Source organism: Gymnoscopelus braueri (assembly GCF_963280865.1).
Source record: "Gymnoscopelus braueri genome assembly, chromosome: 2".
In the NCBI taxonomy this organism is placed as follows: domain Eukaryota; kingdom Metazoa; phylum Chordata; class Actinopteri; order Myctophiformes; family Myctophidae; genus Gymnoscopelus; species Gymnoscopelus braueri.
Genome location: NC_137604.1, coordinates 12,369,804 through 12,386,787, shown reverse-complemented (window position 1 = coordinate 12,386,787; position 16,984 = coordinate 12,369,804). Strand labels below are relative to the sequence as shown.

The following is a 16,984-nucleotide window of genomic DNA, read 5'->3' as shown; positions in this document are numbered from 1 at the left end:
AAGAGAAAGAAAACAGGTTAAACAGAACAGATAAAGATATGTGTATATACATATATACAGATACTGTGGCGTATGTGAAAACAGATACTGTATGTACATGATGTTTTGAACGTTACGAGCATATATCGTCTCTGTCAGGTGGAAACCTCATATGTCCAAAACTGTTACTTTTCAGGATTCAAATAAAAACAATAGCAAAAGTAGCAGATCTACAAGTGAATCTTGTGAATCTGCTAATGGTGTTACTTTTGTGTGACGCTAGTATTGTGATCAAGTAGGGCATTAATTTACGAAAAAACACAAAAAGTAAAAATATGGAGATAAGAGGTTTTCTGCCCGACAACAACGATATGCAGGTTTGTACATGTTATTTTGAATCATTAGCATCACATGCAGGTGGGAAAAGAAAAGTTGCAGCAGGTAGGCCTACAATGTTTCTCAAAGGTGCTGTTTCAAAGACCAAATGGTTCATTTCCCAGTGTCTTTAACCACGGGACTTTGGTTCAGCATCTGACAGGCAGCTCTGCTTCAGTCTTTTCGTCTCGTCAGGCCATCTTTTGTGCCATGGCCTTTTAGGACGCCATCAGGCCAGGGTCGCCATGTCCGCTTATTATAAGCGACTTGGGGCTTGTTTTTCTGTAAAAAAGTCGCTTGTATTGGCGTTTTTTTTTTTTTTTTTGGGCTTGTTTCTAAAGTGTAGTTGCTTATTTGGGCTTTGTTCCTAATGTTGTTTAAAACAGTGGTTCTCAAACATTTTGATGTCAAGGACACCCAAGTTAAAATGTAATTGTCCGCGTGTCCCCATCTGAAAACATGTTGTGCCAGGGTTTGTTGTTATTAAAATCAAAATGTTTAAAAAATATTTCAAATGTTGCACTTTTTTCCCACTATAAAAAAAAAGAAATAGCAGATCTACAAGCTCACAAAGTGTCGCATTGCGACGCGACGTGAGCTTCTGGATCGGCTATTTTGCGCCTGGAGTTGGCGCCGTCAGGATGCCAGCCAGATGATGAAGGGGAGGAGCATGATGGAGGACGTGGGCGGCGCCGTTAGGCCGCCATCCAGATGAGGAAGGGGACGAGCGTGGCGGACAGGGTGGCGAGCGGCGTCATGGTGCCCACGTACAGCAGCCCTGCCATCCCGCCCACGGCAGTGATGTACGCGTTGATCCTGCTGAACACCAGCTTCCTCACTGTCGTACAGAACTGTAACACACACACACTGACAGTTAGACGGTAGACCGCATGATTCTAAACCTTTTCTTTTTCAAGGACTCCCCCAGTTTGATATGCATCAGGCCACAGACCTGGTGGGACCCCAATATACATTGTAAAATCCTCTGTGGTTATTTATAGGACGACTTCATCCATTTTTTACCTATCTTTGTATAATTGGTCCTCGCTAATGCTCATGATAAAATGGTAAAAAATAATTCCTACTCGAGCTGTGGACAGTTCAGAAACCCACCTACCGGTGACATCATCGTTAGCCAGGGTTTTTTTTCAAACAATTTTCACTCTTTTTCTTTTACGCGAGAACAATGGCTTCCATTATAGCATGCTAACGTTCCAGGAATAGAAAGCCTGCAGTTTATATTAGCTTCGATAGGTAGGTGGGTTTCTGAACTGTCCACAGCCCTCCTCTGAGACACAGAGTGAATAGACAAAAATGGTGCCATATTATAAAGAGTATTAGTGAAGATCACCAATTATATGAAGGTTAAATGGGTGAAGTTGTCCTTTAACTCTGAGAGTTACGGGTCCATTTGGTTCCAACACGCTCAGAATTACAGGTCCATTTGGACCCCTGGTGGTCTGTGGAGACTCCTCATAGTGTATCTGCAGGGGAGCCCATTACTCTACACTACAGTGTAGAGCAGTGGTTCCCAAACTGGGGGTCAGGACCCCCAGGGGGTCCCCAAATTATTTTGCGGCGTCCCCAGATGATTAGCTTAATGTGCCACATAGTTTTCTCAACTCAACAGTAAACAAACCAAAATACAGTATACTGGGTATATCTGCACATTTCCAAAGTGACAATTTAATGACTTTTAGGACCTTTTTAATACCAAATTGGCCAATTTGTCAAATATTACGTAAGAAAGGTGCAAACATTGTGAAAATAGTAGTTCGGCTATTTTCACAATATTGATCTGTGGAACCGAGTCAAACTAAATGTAATGCCAGCAATTCCAGGTGCTTGTCAGGGTGGGGGGTCTCCAGTTCAAATATGATTATTTTGGGGGGTCGTGGCCTGAAGGAACCCTTGGTGTAGAGCAATGGGCTCTTTCAGCTGGGAAATGAAATCAGCCAGTTTCAAGCTTTAGGGTTTGTCTTAGGTCTGGGGTTGTAGGCTTGGGGTTAGACTTTGGGTTTAGGGTTAACCACTTAAGCCCTGTATACTTTGTTGTACGGTGAATACGATTTTTTTCCCCCTCCAATTTACAAGCTCACAATGTGTTGTGATGCTCGTAGATTTGCTACTTTCAATAACGTTGAAAACATTAAACATTTGGATTTTTTTTTCTAAATGTTTTAACATTTTCGCCATAATGACATGGCCAAAATAGGGACACCAGGTTGAACGCGGTTAAGGTTGTGGTTAGGGTTAGGTTCTTGAAGTGTGCTCTCCTACTCCTCCTACTACTGTTTTGGTGCAACTATAATTGTGGTGAAACGTAACACTAGATGGTGCTGCTCACTTTGGGTGAGTGAACTTGGTTGTCAGTCTCCTGAGGGGGAAGCAAACCGCTGACTAAAACTTTTGTCATGTGGCTAAATGTCAGACAGACAGGCAAAAAAGCAAACCACAGTCCCTGACCCCCACCTCGCGTACGGTTTCCTCACCCACATCCCCCCATAAGTACATAAAGATGAAGTCTGTTCTCGCATGTGAGCTGAATGCCCCCACATCTCATTACTGTCCAATAATCCTGTAGGTTTTTCCTTCACTAAATCCATGGAAATGTTTGAGACTATTACTGACACACGGCAGCCTAACGTGCCTGGGTCTCACTCATGTGACCTTTTCTGAATGAACAGCCTCCCAGTTTGTACAATCCAATAATCGGTTTGTGCTTCGCATACCAATAGCGTTATGGATTATTTACCTAAGTGACCATTTACTGTGTTTTGTTCACTGGGCTTCATGACGCGTGTACTGCTCTGGATGGTGTACAATGAATGCTGAAATTGTAGAATGTATAGAGCTTGTGCAATCTATTCATCTCTTTTGAGCTGTTCATGTGTGAAGTGAGTGAAAACTCTCAACCATTGATGTCTAAAGGTGATTATAAAGGAAAACGTGTATTTTCTATAAAACGACTCTGCATGGATCAGTGGTCTGCAGATGTCAGTCTGCCGACAGGTATAGTTCAGCATTCAGTTGTAACAGCCAAACCAATGATACTCAAGGGACCAGTGCCCATGTACCTGTCAAACTACTTCAGAAGAGTGAGAAAATGCCCGCGGGCACAACACCAGAGGGAGCTCCACTAATCTCATTCCCCCGGGATTCGGCACAAACTTGGGGATGAATTCATTCTACTATTATGCCACCAAAATGTGGAATGCCCTACCAACAGCCATCACAAAGAGTGACTCCCTACCCTACCCTGACTCCCTAAACCGCCATAAAATTTGCAACTGGACCTGAACAAGTCTTCTAGCTTGCCAAAAGAAATGACCCCACTGTTTTTCTGTAAATATACTTTTACTGATCCTAGCATTGATGATTTCTAATATAGCATTGTATGTCTTTATATGTCTTGAATTGAATACATAGGACGACAATGGAAACGAGCCCTCAGGGCTTTTTGGGTCATCCTTTTAGCATTATTGGATAACTGTACATATACGTTTTGCAAACTGTTAATAAAGTATCAATCAATCAATCAATCAATCAATCAATCAATCAATGACCTGTGACATGTAAGTTATGGTTTCTAAGCTCTTAGAGCAACATGTAGCCTTGTAGTGTCAGTTTTACTTTAACTGTGAGAGTGTAAAACCTGGACTACAGTAAGTCTCAATATACACTTCGGAAGTACTCTATGTTCACTAACTGGCCAAACACTGGCCAATAATACACAATAGCTTAATTGAGCTGGAAAGAAAGAAGTGACATTTTGACTAATTGGAATACACAGTCAAATCCTCTGTGTTAATTCAACGAGTCTACACGACGAGTCTACAACTCTCAGAGATAAATTTACACTGAAACCAAATAATAGAACCACGAAACCAAACGTTAACCACTTAAACCCCAGCCTCCGTATTGTGGGGAAAGCTTTTGCAGAAAATAGCAGATCGACAAGCTCACAACGCGCTTGTCGATCGGCTGTTTTCAGTGGAGCGAAAACAGAAAATACACTAGCAGAGAGCCCTGAGGGACCATATGGGGTTCAAGTGGTTAAAGGAGTAGTTCACCCAAAAAAAATCTTATTTTCTATCAATTACACACCCCATGAAGCATTGAATTCATGGAGATTTTTTTGTTTTTGTCGCATTCCTAAGCCAATAATTTGATGACCGGCGGTCTCTCCGGTAGTCTCCTACCGGAAACATTAGCATCTTTTCGCCGGTAATCAAATTATTGGCATTTTTTGCTCACCTTGTATGTCTGGTAGCTGATGGCCATGCCGTATCGACAGTACATGACATAATGCTCGCAGTTGTACCACAGCAGGCTGTAGGTGACGCCACCCAGCAGCTTCTCCGCCCTGCTGCCCACCTCGTCCCCGTCCAGAGGCGGCCGGCTCGACACCTTGTCCATCTCGTTGACGATGATCTCCGAGCCGTAGGCGAAGTCCTCCAGCGAGTCCACCCGGACGCTGGCCTCCTTGACGATGACCCCCAGGATGAGCCGCATGTTGGTGACCATCTTGGCGACGGCGGCTTTGTTCCTCGACACCATCGGCAGGACGTCCGGGATGAGATGGGCCACCCGGTTGTCGCCCAGGTAAATGCCAAAGTGGGTGAACAGCGTCCTGGGGACCTCCAGAAGGTCACCTCGCTTGTACAGAGACAGGTCGTATTTGTCCTCCTCCTCCTCCTCTTTGGCTCCTTTGGAGGCCACCACCAAAAGGTTGAACAGTTGGAACGGAAACATGTTTGGACGTTTCTGCGCGCAGCGGTCGGACCACCGGCGGGTTTTTATTCCCACGGCGGGGGAACTGGGAGGCGTCAGGAAGTGGAATTTGCAGAATTAAATGTTGGCTAATTCTTCAGTGTGGTTTTGACAGAAAAGGAGCTTTGGCTTATCGCATGGCTGTGAGGTTGGAATTGATTTCACAACAACGCGGGGCCTGGCCTCCAGTGTATTCTGGTCAAGGGGGTCTGATTCGGAAGCCTGTGGAATTAATCCTCATTTGAAGGTTTGCAGATCATGTTTAAGCATTGGTTCTCAAACCTAATTTGAGTACCCCCATAACTTTGAGAGTGTACGAATGGAACCAAATGGGCCCATATAAGGGTCCATTTGGTTCCATTCGTACACTCTCAGAGAGCCCTGAGAGTTCCTGGACCCCACTTTTAGAACCCCTGATGTAGAGTCTATAGTAAACAGCCTGTGTATACAGTAGTTCATCCATGAGAAATCAGTAGTTGTCTAAAAAGTCATTATTATCTGTAGAGGGGTTTATTAATGTCACCATTTTTGATAATGACTAATGACTCACCAAGTACTTCATAATATACCAGCCTGATCTCCAGAGATCTCCGTAACATTGCACGGATCCAGTGCACTTCATTCCGTGGATAGTCGCCTAGAAACCACGAAATTGCGTGCATATGTACGGCGAGTCCCACGGTGGGCGTAACCAGTCGCAAGCAGTCCCCACAACAAAATGTACGATTCTGTGCCTATCGGTACATAACTCAAACGGCGCTGAGTAGGCACAGGCGAACGTCACACCGTTCAGGACGGCAACTCGGTCGCCTTAGCCTTCTGCTCATGTCAACTGTGTTGTAGTGTTGTCACGCACACAATGTACACAAATTTAAAAAATATGTTTATTAACCATAGGACATATTTACATTGTACAATTCAAACAAAAATATAGTCTATAAGCAGCATTATATTTAAAATGTCACAAGTGCAAACCTTGAATGTATTTCATATGTATTAGTTGAAAATATGCTGTTATTGTATACTAGGATAGATAGATAGATACTTGATTTGTCCTTGCGGAAATTCATTTTGTGCCAAGCAGCCATCAGGATACAAAAAATCACAAACACATAACATAATTACAAAATACATACAAACTAGACAAGGCCACCAGTCATGGTTCAAGAGGCATCACATTACATTTTATGCACAGAACTGAGATGGGGCCTATTTGTTCAGGAGTCCTATACTTGTAGGGACAAATGATCTTGAAGCCCTAGCCTGCAACATTGGCACTGTGTACCGTCATCCTGATGGTAAAAGGTGGTATTGACTGTATAACGGGTGCGTTCTATCCCAAGCAATAACTCTCCCCTTCCTAAGCACCCGGGTCTCATACATTGCTGCCATACTCTCATGTCGTACCCCAGCTATCTTGCTGGATACATTGATGATTTTATGGAGTTTGTTCTTATTAACCAATGATAATGAGCCATACCAGGAAACAAAACAGAAAGTCAGTGCACTCTCCACGAAGGATCGTGGAGAGTACCATTACACTTTTTTCCACGTCATACTGTCTCAGTCTGCGCATAAAATGCAGCCTCTGCTGACCTTTCTTTTAGATGGCATCAGTATTGGAATTCCATGTCAGCTTGGAATCAATCGTTGTACCCAAATACTTGTATTCCTCAACAGTCGCCACCCCATCCCCATCAATAACTATTTGCTGGTGTGCATCATGAGCACTAGTCCTAAAATCAAATATAACCTCCTTAGTTTTCTTAATATTCAATTGAAGGAAGTTACTCTTGCACCAACCAGCAAACTCATCCACTGTTCTTCGGTAGCTTATCTCATCGTTCTCAATCAGACCAACAATAGCTGTGTCGTCGGCAAATTTAACAATACAGGTGTTATCTGAGTCACTCCTACAGTCGCTTGTGCACAGAGTGAACAATACCGGTGAGATCACGCTCCCTTGCGGTGCCCCCGTGTTGGTTGTAATAGGGAGAGATATTGCTTTATTCACCCTGACATGCTGTACTCGATCAGTCAGGATAATAGGTGTCAGTTGATTAAATGTACAGTAAAATGTACATAAAAGCATCATTCCTGTGTCAGGAATGAAGGTTTGAAGGGATGACAGACCTGATTAAAGATCATTTTAAGATATGTGTCCTAGTACGTTTATGAGCATTAAACTATGAAATCGTCTCTGTCGGGTGGAAACCTCATATGTCCAAAACGGTTACTTTTCAGGATTCAAATTCAAAAGTAGCAAAAGTAGCAGATCTACAAGCGTTTCGAGCTTGTTGATCTGCTACTTTTTATGCTTTTGTGTGACGATGTAGTATGATCAATTAGGGCGTTAATTTACGAAAAAACATATGGAGAAAAGAGGTTTCTGCCCGACAGACAGCAACAAAATGTACATTGCATATCACCACTCGCTGATAGTGGCCATGCAGACAAGGCTATATAGTATTCCTTCCCTATTGACTAAAAAGTAAACCAACTCCAACGAGTTTGTGGGCAAAGTGTTTGTTCTCGCGGTTGGTTCTCTGAATGAATGTTCACTTCAGGTTGTGTGACTGCCTCATCAGCCGGCCATCCAAAGAGTAAAGGGGATGAGAATTGTGGGTAATGTAGTTGATGGCAACATCCCAAAACAGCAAATGGAGATGATTCCCAGAAGAACTGCGACAATGGCGCTGCGCTGGTCTCTGATGATGGACTTTAGGCACTCACAAAACTACAAAGGAAAATAAAACAATTTTGTTGAGGTCATATACATGCTGCTGAAAGTATTCTTTTGGTAACCGGAAGAGTGCGCACCTAAACATTGTGAGCACCTAAATATTAAATTGGCAATTTTTTCTAAAATAGCCCCCCCCCAAAAAAATAATTTGAAAAATGGTCTGAAGTAATGTAAAGTATACATATTTTGAACATGCTTGAACATTTGACATTTAAGGCCGAATATTTTCTACAACTGCTACAAATTGCTACAAAACCTGTGGCTAGCCAGTCATTATGGGCATAAACAATAAGTTGAAGGGTACATTTAGGTCTGATAATGATGCACCATGCATGTTAAAATCATGTATAGGATACTTTACATTATACTTCAGACCATTTTCCAAATGCTTTATCTTTTTACATTTATGAAAAAAGCCAATTTAACATTGAGGTGTCCTTAGGTGCCCACTCTGACTACATCCTCTTTTCCACTTTACAATCATAGCACATAGCTATGCCTACAGTAGGCTATGTCTGCATAATAAAACAATATGTCTCCACTGTGCTAGTTATTAATTCTGGAGGGTTTATTAATTAATATTAATTGATAACAGCATAATAATTCATTCAGTCTATGTAAATAAAATAGACAGGCTAGTTTATTGACCTTAGCTACACTTCTTAATCTACATTGGCCTATATTAACTGCTCACCAAGCTATTATAATCAAACAATGATGCATTTATATGCAAATATGCATCACACAGATAATATGCACAGTTGACATTTTCTCTATCAGGCATGCAAGACTTTGGCATTTAAGTGCAATAAAGAATAGTTAATTAAAAAGCAAGATGACGCTAGACTATGAATAAATCAAGCTATCTTCTCCATCATACAACAGCACTGATCTAACTTGAGCTCTTTTTTTCGGCAAGCAACAACGTCTTGCAGCAGAGTATACTGCCCCAAAGGCAAAGTGCAGTAACTACGTTTTTGGACACACAGACTTATTTGTGTATCCCAAAGGTCAAATTAGCCTTCCTGATCTTGGGGGATAAACAAGAACAGATATAGGCTACAATTAGTGTAATATCACTTATATGCCGATATCTTATTTTGGCTGATAGCTGGGAAGGAATATGTCAAAAATCATAAAGATTGTGCACCTGGTGACTTGTATTTGATTTTTGGTATGGTGTTAAGTATGGGTGGGTATAAGGTTTTCAAAAACCATCGCAAACGAGTTGGGCTTGCGTGGTCGGTTTCAATGAATCCAATAGGTCAGTATGGTTGAAACCCCAAATAATTGATAGAAGAGATTTTTCAATGGATTCTGATACTATTGGGTATGCTAAAAAACATACTAATAATTTAGGAAAATCTAAGTTCTGGAAAGGCATCATTTTCAAGATGGCACATACCCTCCCAAGTTTATAGGCATTTTAAGCTTCCGGAAGCCATCATGCCATCTTGAAAATTATGCCTTTCTAGAACTTAGTTTTTCCAAAAGAAATTGTATGCTATTTAGCATGCCCAATAGTAACATAATCCATTGAAAAATCTCTTCAATTATTTGGGGTTTTAACCATACTGTCACCTGTGACCTATCTAATATTGATGCAAACCAACCACTAGGGGGCGAGCCCAACTCGTTTAGGATGGTTTTAGAAAACCTTATGCCCATACATACTAACACATGGTGTTAGTAACACCATGCCAACAAATCTAAAACTAGTCACCAAGTGCACAATCTTTATGAATTCCCTCCCAGCTATGGCCAGTTGAAACACTTCAAAACCCATTTATTATGTTTTCTTTCATAGTTAAGCCTACTGCACTTTGGCAGGGGGGTCCCCACTCCCCAGCATATGGTATACGGTACTTTGGCTATACTTTGGCTATTCAAAAATAGCAGATATACAAGCTCATCACTCTGAGCTTGTAGATCTGCAATTTTTGAAAAATCATGAAAATGTGTGCAAATCTTTGAATATATATATTTTTAATAGTCAAATATTTGCTCCTGGGGGTCCCTCGAACAACATATTTTGAGATGTGGGTCCGCAGCCAAATACATATCATTTTGGGGGTCCTTGACATGGAAAAGTTTGAGAACCACTGATATATAGCTGCCTGCTATAGGCTACCTTTTCTGTCTGCCGGCTCGCCGCAGAGCCGTATCTGCAGTGCGTGACAAAGTGCTCGCAGTTGTACCACAGCAAACTGTACGGCACGTCCCCGATCATGGTCTCGGCCCTCCTGGCGACCTCCTCGTTGGGGAGGAGGAGGGGTCCGCCGCCGCGGACCAGCTCGTCCATGCGGTTCACCAGCACGCCGGCGCCGTACGCGAAGTCCTCCAGCGTGTCCACGCGCACCGTGGCGCACTTGCACAGGCAGCCCACGATCAGCCTGGCGTTCGTGATCGCGGCCGTGATCAGCTTCTGATCGCCCGTGATCGCGGGCAGGATGTCCGGGATGAGGTGCGCGACCCTGCTGTCGCCCAGGTAGATGCCGAAGTGCGTGAACAGGGTCCTGGGAACCTCCAGGAGGTCCCCTCTTTGCAGCATGATGCATCCCGTGCGCGGCTCTCCTCCTCCTCCGTGCGCTGTCCCCGGTGCTGATGTGCGGATCGACGTGCGCTCTTTGGTGCGTTTTTCCTCCGCCTCGCCGTCTCCTCCTCCACACCGCTTCGACTCAAACAGGTTGAAGTTGGAGAGAAGCGACAGCTTCTCCACCAGGAACGTGAACAGGTGAAGCATCGTGGAAAAGTTGTGAGCTATAGATTATTATTTTTTTGCCTCTTTCCTTATATTGGGCTATTTGACACTTTGGCCAAAGTTTGACCAGTTTTTATAGTAGTTTTTTTGATTACTTTTGATGCAGTCTTTTTCTTTTCTTTCTTTATTAATTTTTTTTAGGTATTAAAAAGGTCTTAAAGAAAGTGTGTGAACGTGTTGTCCACGAGCGGTCTTTTTATCCTAGAGCGCGTCATGGATGGAGGAGAGGCAATCCCCACCCCACCACAACAACACGATTGGCCACGAGTGACATGTCATGACATTCCCCCCTGGCGTTGATTCTACACGTGCGCCAAGCTTTATGTCAACAAGATTTGACTGAATGGTTTGTTAGTCTGAACGCTCGAGATTAAAAGCGACAATCATGTCTTTCATGGAGAAGAAAATAGTCTTTGTGATTAACTCGATTTGTTTAAATATTCTATTTGAAAATGTAGCCTATATACTACTAATTAACAAAAAAAGTTGAATACAGATTAAAATTAACACACTGAAGACAGACAACATATTTATATTCAGATGATAAAAGTATTAAAGTTTAATATTAATCATATATGAATTAGTCTTTAATACTAATCAGATTCATTTTCATCACAATCATGTCTTTAATCTTTAACTTTATCATACCATTATAAAGTATAGTATTATTATTATTATTATTACAATTATTACATTATTATCGTCTCCGCCAGGCCGAAAGGCATGGCGAGAGAGTATGTTTTACCATAGACATATAAAGGTAGATGCCTCCTTCGGCTCTGAGGCATGCATATCTCTGCCGTGCTTCCACTTCCTTCCGCTTCAGCAGGGCAAGCTGGAAACTTCCGTCTGCGTCACAGAAGGGGGCCCAAAGTTTTCACATGGGCCTGTTATAGCGCCATCAGGAGGCCGATGTGTGCAAAACCCATTTTTTAATATTACTCCTACAGATTTGATCCAAACGTCATGCAAATCAGTACACAGTATCTCTATAGTCATGTGATCAACACGGATTTCCCATATTCCATCCTCATTGCCTAAGGTTGGCTTCCAAAGTTTGCAGGATTGGTCCGTTTTGAACAAAATGCCTCAAATGCACGCAGCTTGCGATTTCTGAGAGATTTCACACGCACATTCCCACTAGGCCGAGGAAGAAATGCCACCCTTTTCACATTGGCCTGTTATAGCGCCACCAGCAGGTCTAATTTAGCAAAAGTCATTTTTGGAACAAAATGCCTCAAATCATGAATGCAGTGTCCAATTGCCGTGAAAGGCCTAAGAACAAATGGAACCCTTTTCCCATTGGCCTATTATAGCGCCACCAGGAGGCCACAATAACGTACCTGACCTGGCGGAGACCTGTGCTCCGAGGAGCACTTTTTCTAGTTTGTATATGTTTTAGATTTGTTTTGTGCTGGAAAGTTAAACTGGGGCAGATGAATTAACTTCAGACATCAAGTGACCCACTTTTGTTCATCAATAAAATTCCAATTAGTCTACAAAGCTGATTAACTTCCAGACAGAGATTTGGGTTGGGGAGAGAGTCAAGTGGCTGTAGATGTCACACAGTGGCCAGTCTGTTCTGCCTCGTATTTGAACCCCTTCTCATTAACCTCATTTGTAGATTCAAATGAAGCAGTATAGTGTGTGAGAGTGCATGTGCACATGGATCGGTGAGTCAGGGAAATACAGTGGTCGTGAGACTTATACTTGTTAGTATTTACTTATACCAGTATTTTTAGGGGTCAACAGCAGGGGTGATTCTAGGATCTGAGTCTGACCTTTAGGGGGACTCAGCCCCCAATGGATAACAATACGTTACTACATTATTTATTACAACATTAATACATACAATATTGTCATACCTCCTGAGAGAAACTCAACTGCAAAAACAAAAGAAAAGTGCACTGATGATTACATTAAATTAAATTAAATGATGGAAGCTTTTCCTTATGAGTAACTAGTGATGGGAAATATATTTACACAGGCCAGCTTATCGCGCCTGAAACACAGACATTATTAAGTTACAAAAACCAGACACAAGCCATATCTTTGGACAAACTGTTAAAAAAAACACAGTGGTCATAATGAAAATGAAAGTAACATTTCCTAATGAGCATCGACCCCAAACTTGCAGCCACACTATGAAATAAGTGGAGGGCTTTCTTTTTATTAGGGTTTTGTTTTTATTTTCTTTCAGGGGTGCAAAGCGTCTAAATCAAGGATCTTCAACAGGGGGTCCGGGACCCCTAGGGGGTCCTCAGAGTCACTACAGGGGGGCCGCCAAATCTTTGTGTGATATAATTCTTTAAACCACTTGAACCAGAGCATCCCTATTCTGAGGAGAACTTTGGCCGAAAATAGCCGATCTACAAGCTCACAACGCCTCGCGCTGCGAGGCGTTGTGAGCTTGTAGATCGGCTATTTTTGGCAAAGAGGTATAGGTGCAGAGGGAAAAAAGAGAAGACCAAGTAAATTAAGTTTCATCTGAAACACAATTTTATACAATATAGAGGGGGTCCCTGCTTCATCTCTCTACTCAGCTAGGGGGTCCTTGGCCTGAAAAACATTGAGGACCCCTGGTCTAAATCATAGAGGTCTAAATACGCCCCTCCTCAGGTAAAGCGTCTGAGTACTATTAGTGATTAAGTCTCATTGGGATGGTGATGACATGAGAATGGAGGGAGCATGGGGGGGGGGGGGGGGGGGTTTAGAGAGAAATAACATTATGAGCTGAAACATTCCAACAGCCAATTATACCTTGTAATCCTGTATGGGCTCGAGGACATGCATCTTTAGGAGGAAAGTTGAGAAACATCATAAGCCTCTTTTGGAGCTTATACTTTTTTTTTGTTGCTGACCTAGATAAAGCGCTGATATCTAACATAGCCTACATATCTATTCAGACTAGTGGAAAGTCACCTATAAAGGAGCATAGTTTGCACCATTCCTAATTGTCACCCTTGCACATGCTCTTTCTTAAAAACACTTTACTATATCGTTTGGGCAGAAACCTCTTATCTCCATATTTTAAGTTTTTGTGTTTTTTCATAAATTAACGCCCTACTTGATCACACTACAGAGTCACACAAAAGCATCAAAAGTAGCAGATCTACAAGCTCGAAACGCGACACGTCTTGAGCTTATAGATCTGCTACTTTTGCAACTTTTGAATTTGAATGCTGAAAAGAAACAGTTTTGGACGTGAGGTTTTCCACCCGACAGAGAGACGATATGTTTTGTAGTTTTTTGTTGTTGTAGTCACAGTGCGATGAATGCATTATCAGAAATGTATAGTTTATTGCGTGCAGAGAGAGATTAACACATGCATTGATCTTAGTAACTTGATGTTTGTAAAGTGAGTGAACTGGCAATTAAATCACTAATAACTTTTCCATAATGTGCCTAATTGTTGTTTTTGTTTTTCTGATGTAGCTACTTTTAATATGTCTAATATGTTCTGTGCTGTACCATAAATTGCCTCTTGAAGGACATTAACCTTAACCCCTCTATCATTTATTTAATTGACGGGGTCGCCCAGGTGTCTATGCTAGATCAACTCCTTTGTCCCTGAAACATTTGCTATTTTTCGACAAATGTTTGCCCCAGAATGGGGACATTAGGGTTAAAGTTTTCTAAATCTAAAACTAAAAAAGTCTATTGTGGTCCAGACAGCCCCTGTCTGTATGTAAACAAAACAAGTGTTGATCAATGGCCAGGCCCATGCTCATGAACTTCTGTCCCCTGGGCATAAACAGAAGTCTCTGGGATGAGATATGATGTGCTGTAGCTGTAGGCTGACCACAACAAAACTGTCATGTTTTCACTAAGAGCAATGCCGGGATTTTAGACATGTGTTATGTTCACCTTAAAGCGGCACTATGCAACTTATTAGAGCATGTTAATACAATATAACTTTGTCTCCCTGCTCTTCTATTGAGACATTTAGATCGTGTCAAGGGCCATGTCTCACCTAGACACAGGATCTGACACGCCAAGATTCAATTTATCCCCTGAGCAAGCAGGCAGGCTCTATTAGCTCAATGGTAAAAAAAAAAATGCAGCACTTGCACAGGAAACCGGGTTCAAATCCAGGGTAGAAGAGGAAAGTTACTGTACATTGTGCAGCTGTAACTACTTTCTACCTGGCGTCCCTATTTTGGGCATGTCAATATAGGACGACAATTCTCACATAAAAGAAAAAAGAAAATAGCAGATCTACAAGCTCACATTGCCAAACCAATCTGCTAGTTTTATCTATTTTTCAATTAAATGTTTTTTTTTTTTTTTAATAACATTTTGTGAAAGGTTCACCTACAATGGCATGCCCAAAATCACCAAGTAGAAAGTGGTTACTACATCAAAAGAGAGCCTGCATGGCAGCTATTCTATTTGAGATGTTTTATTTTTTATCACTGTGCCAAAGTCATTGCTGTGCACACACACACACACACACAGTGAGCTGTGGGGAGGGTCACCGTGTGCGTCCAGATCATACCATGTTCAGCTGAGGGGGCTTAAACCCTGCGACCACATGCTGGACCCTCAGGCAGCATTAAAACAAACCTTTGCCCTCTGTGTCACTTGCGAGGTTTTTCTCCTTGGCCAAATGGCCCCATACTTATAGTAATGGCCACTGGGGGACTCTGAGGAGACCCTCTAAACCTCAATTCCCAGTGGGGGCCACCTGTGAACTGTGGCCTGGCTTTGTTCCCCAGCCTGTAAACTTGAGCTGATTGATGGCACAGATGCATTGATTTGCCGAGTTCAGTCGGTGCCCTGATAGGTAACCGGACCGCTCGCCCCCCAAGCATCATGTATTCTTGTAATTGTTTTAATGAGGATAAGGTTAGGAATAGGTTTAGGGGTTAGCCATAGTTTTACTCAGGTTAACTTTAGGAATAAGGTTAGGTTTTGGCATAGTTTTACTGAGGATAAGGTTCGGAATAAGTTTAGGGGTTAGGCATAGTTTTACTCAGGTTAACTTTAGGAATAAGATTAGGTTTTGGCATAGTTTTACTGAGGATAAGGTTGGGAATAAGTTTAGGGGTTAATAGGCATAGTTTACTGAGGTTAACTTTAGGAATAAGGTTGGGTTCAGGCATCGTTTTACTTAGGTTACGTTTAGGAATACCTGGTGGCGACCGTTCCGATGTCGCTATAGATTTGACCCGGGGCGAGCGTGTTTTGGGACGAGCGTTCTTGTATTCCCCTGATAAAATAACGATGAGGAACCAAATTTAATGGTGTATACCGTAATAATCAGTGCAATGATTAGTTAAAAGCCGTAAATTACAGGTAACTTCCTCCAACAAATCAGTCAAATATGAGCCGCTTCTGGATGGTTCTGTTTGTTTGTTTTTAAGGACATCAAACCGACTTCAGCGCCCAAAGTAAGTCTGTCTTCGACTAAAGAAATTCTTATTTGACTAATAATAGTCATAAGAAGTCGTCAACAAATTGATTGGTGATTTAACACTTTAATAAAAATTGAATTGAATTGAATTGAATTGAATTAACCGACAAATGTGTAAAGCCTTGATTGCTGCATACAATCATGCAGAGACCATGCCTTCTCAGGTTGGTGAGATTGAGAACCGAACATTCTTTCGTAGCGGGCCAGTTCTGAATAAACGCTGATTTGATCGACTTCAATCTCGACACCGCACTTGTGTTCTCAATAATACACAGACCATTGTGAAGTCGATTGCATGAATGTTTTGTTACGAGATATAGTAAGCCAGTTCTGGAGAACCGCTGATCCGATCGACTTAAGCTCTATTTTGTACTTGGCCCTATCCAAAAATAGCCGATAGCCGAAATAGCCGAAAATAGCAGAAATAGCCTACAAGCTCACAACACAACGCGATCGGCTATTTTGAAGAAAACCTGTGAAATGGGACATTCTGAATCATCTGTAGTTTTAGTTTTAGTACTTGAAATATATCTTGAAGCCAATAGCAATAGTGTTTCTACATTGTGGTATTATTGCTACTTCTGGAAGAGGTATTATTTTTATACTTTGGCTATTCAAAAATAGCAGATCTACAAGCTCGTAGCGCGGCACCCGGTGCCGCGCTAAGAGCTTGTAGATCTGCTATTTTTGAAAAACCTGTGATAATGTTTGCAAATCTTGCTTCTTCCACCACTGAGTGGGAGGCAGTGAGTGAGTTCTCCTCCGTGTCGTGTCCTCATGAAGAAGCACTTTCCATCTGGTGTTCAGTTCAGTTCAGTTCAGTTCAAGCAGAGTTCAGCACTGTTTAGGTTCACGGGTCTGGACGGTTCATTCCCAGGTCAGCCAACAGACAGCATATCTCTCTGCCTTCTTTTTTTCCCACAATAAAACTAGGTCA

The 16,984-nt window shown here is 42.1% G+C and overlaps 2 protein-coding genes across 2 annotated transcripts; both read right to left on the bottom strand.

Annotated features, from left to right (window-relative positions):
- Positions 1-1,049: 1,049 nt before the first annotated feature.
- On the bottom strand, positions 1,050-5,109 carry LOC308094168 (lecithin retinol acyltransferase; the record flags this gene model as incomplete). Its single annotated transcript, XM_080440659.1, has 2 exons — positions 1,050-1,205; positions 4,612-5,109. 2 exons carry the CDS (start codon positions 5,107-5,109, stop codon positions 1,050-1,052), a joined length of 654 nt encoding a protein of 217 aa, XP_080296785.1.
- Positions 5,110-7,711: 2,602 nt separating this feature from the next.
- Positions 7,712-10,613, bottom strand: lrata (lecithin retinol acyltransferase a; the record flags this gene model as incomplete). The annotated part of the gene is made up of 2 exons (XM_080447482.1): positions 7,712-7,864; positions 10,002-10,613. 2 exons carry the CDS (start codon positions 10,611-10,613, stop codon positions 7,712-7,714), a joined length of 765 nt encoding a protein of 254 aa, XP_080303608.1.
- Positions 10,614-16,984: the final 6,371 nt, after the last annotated feature.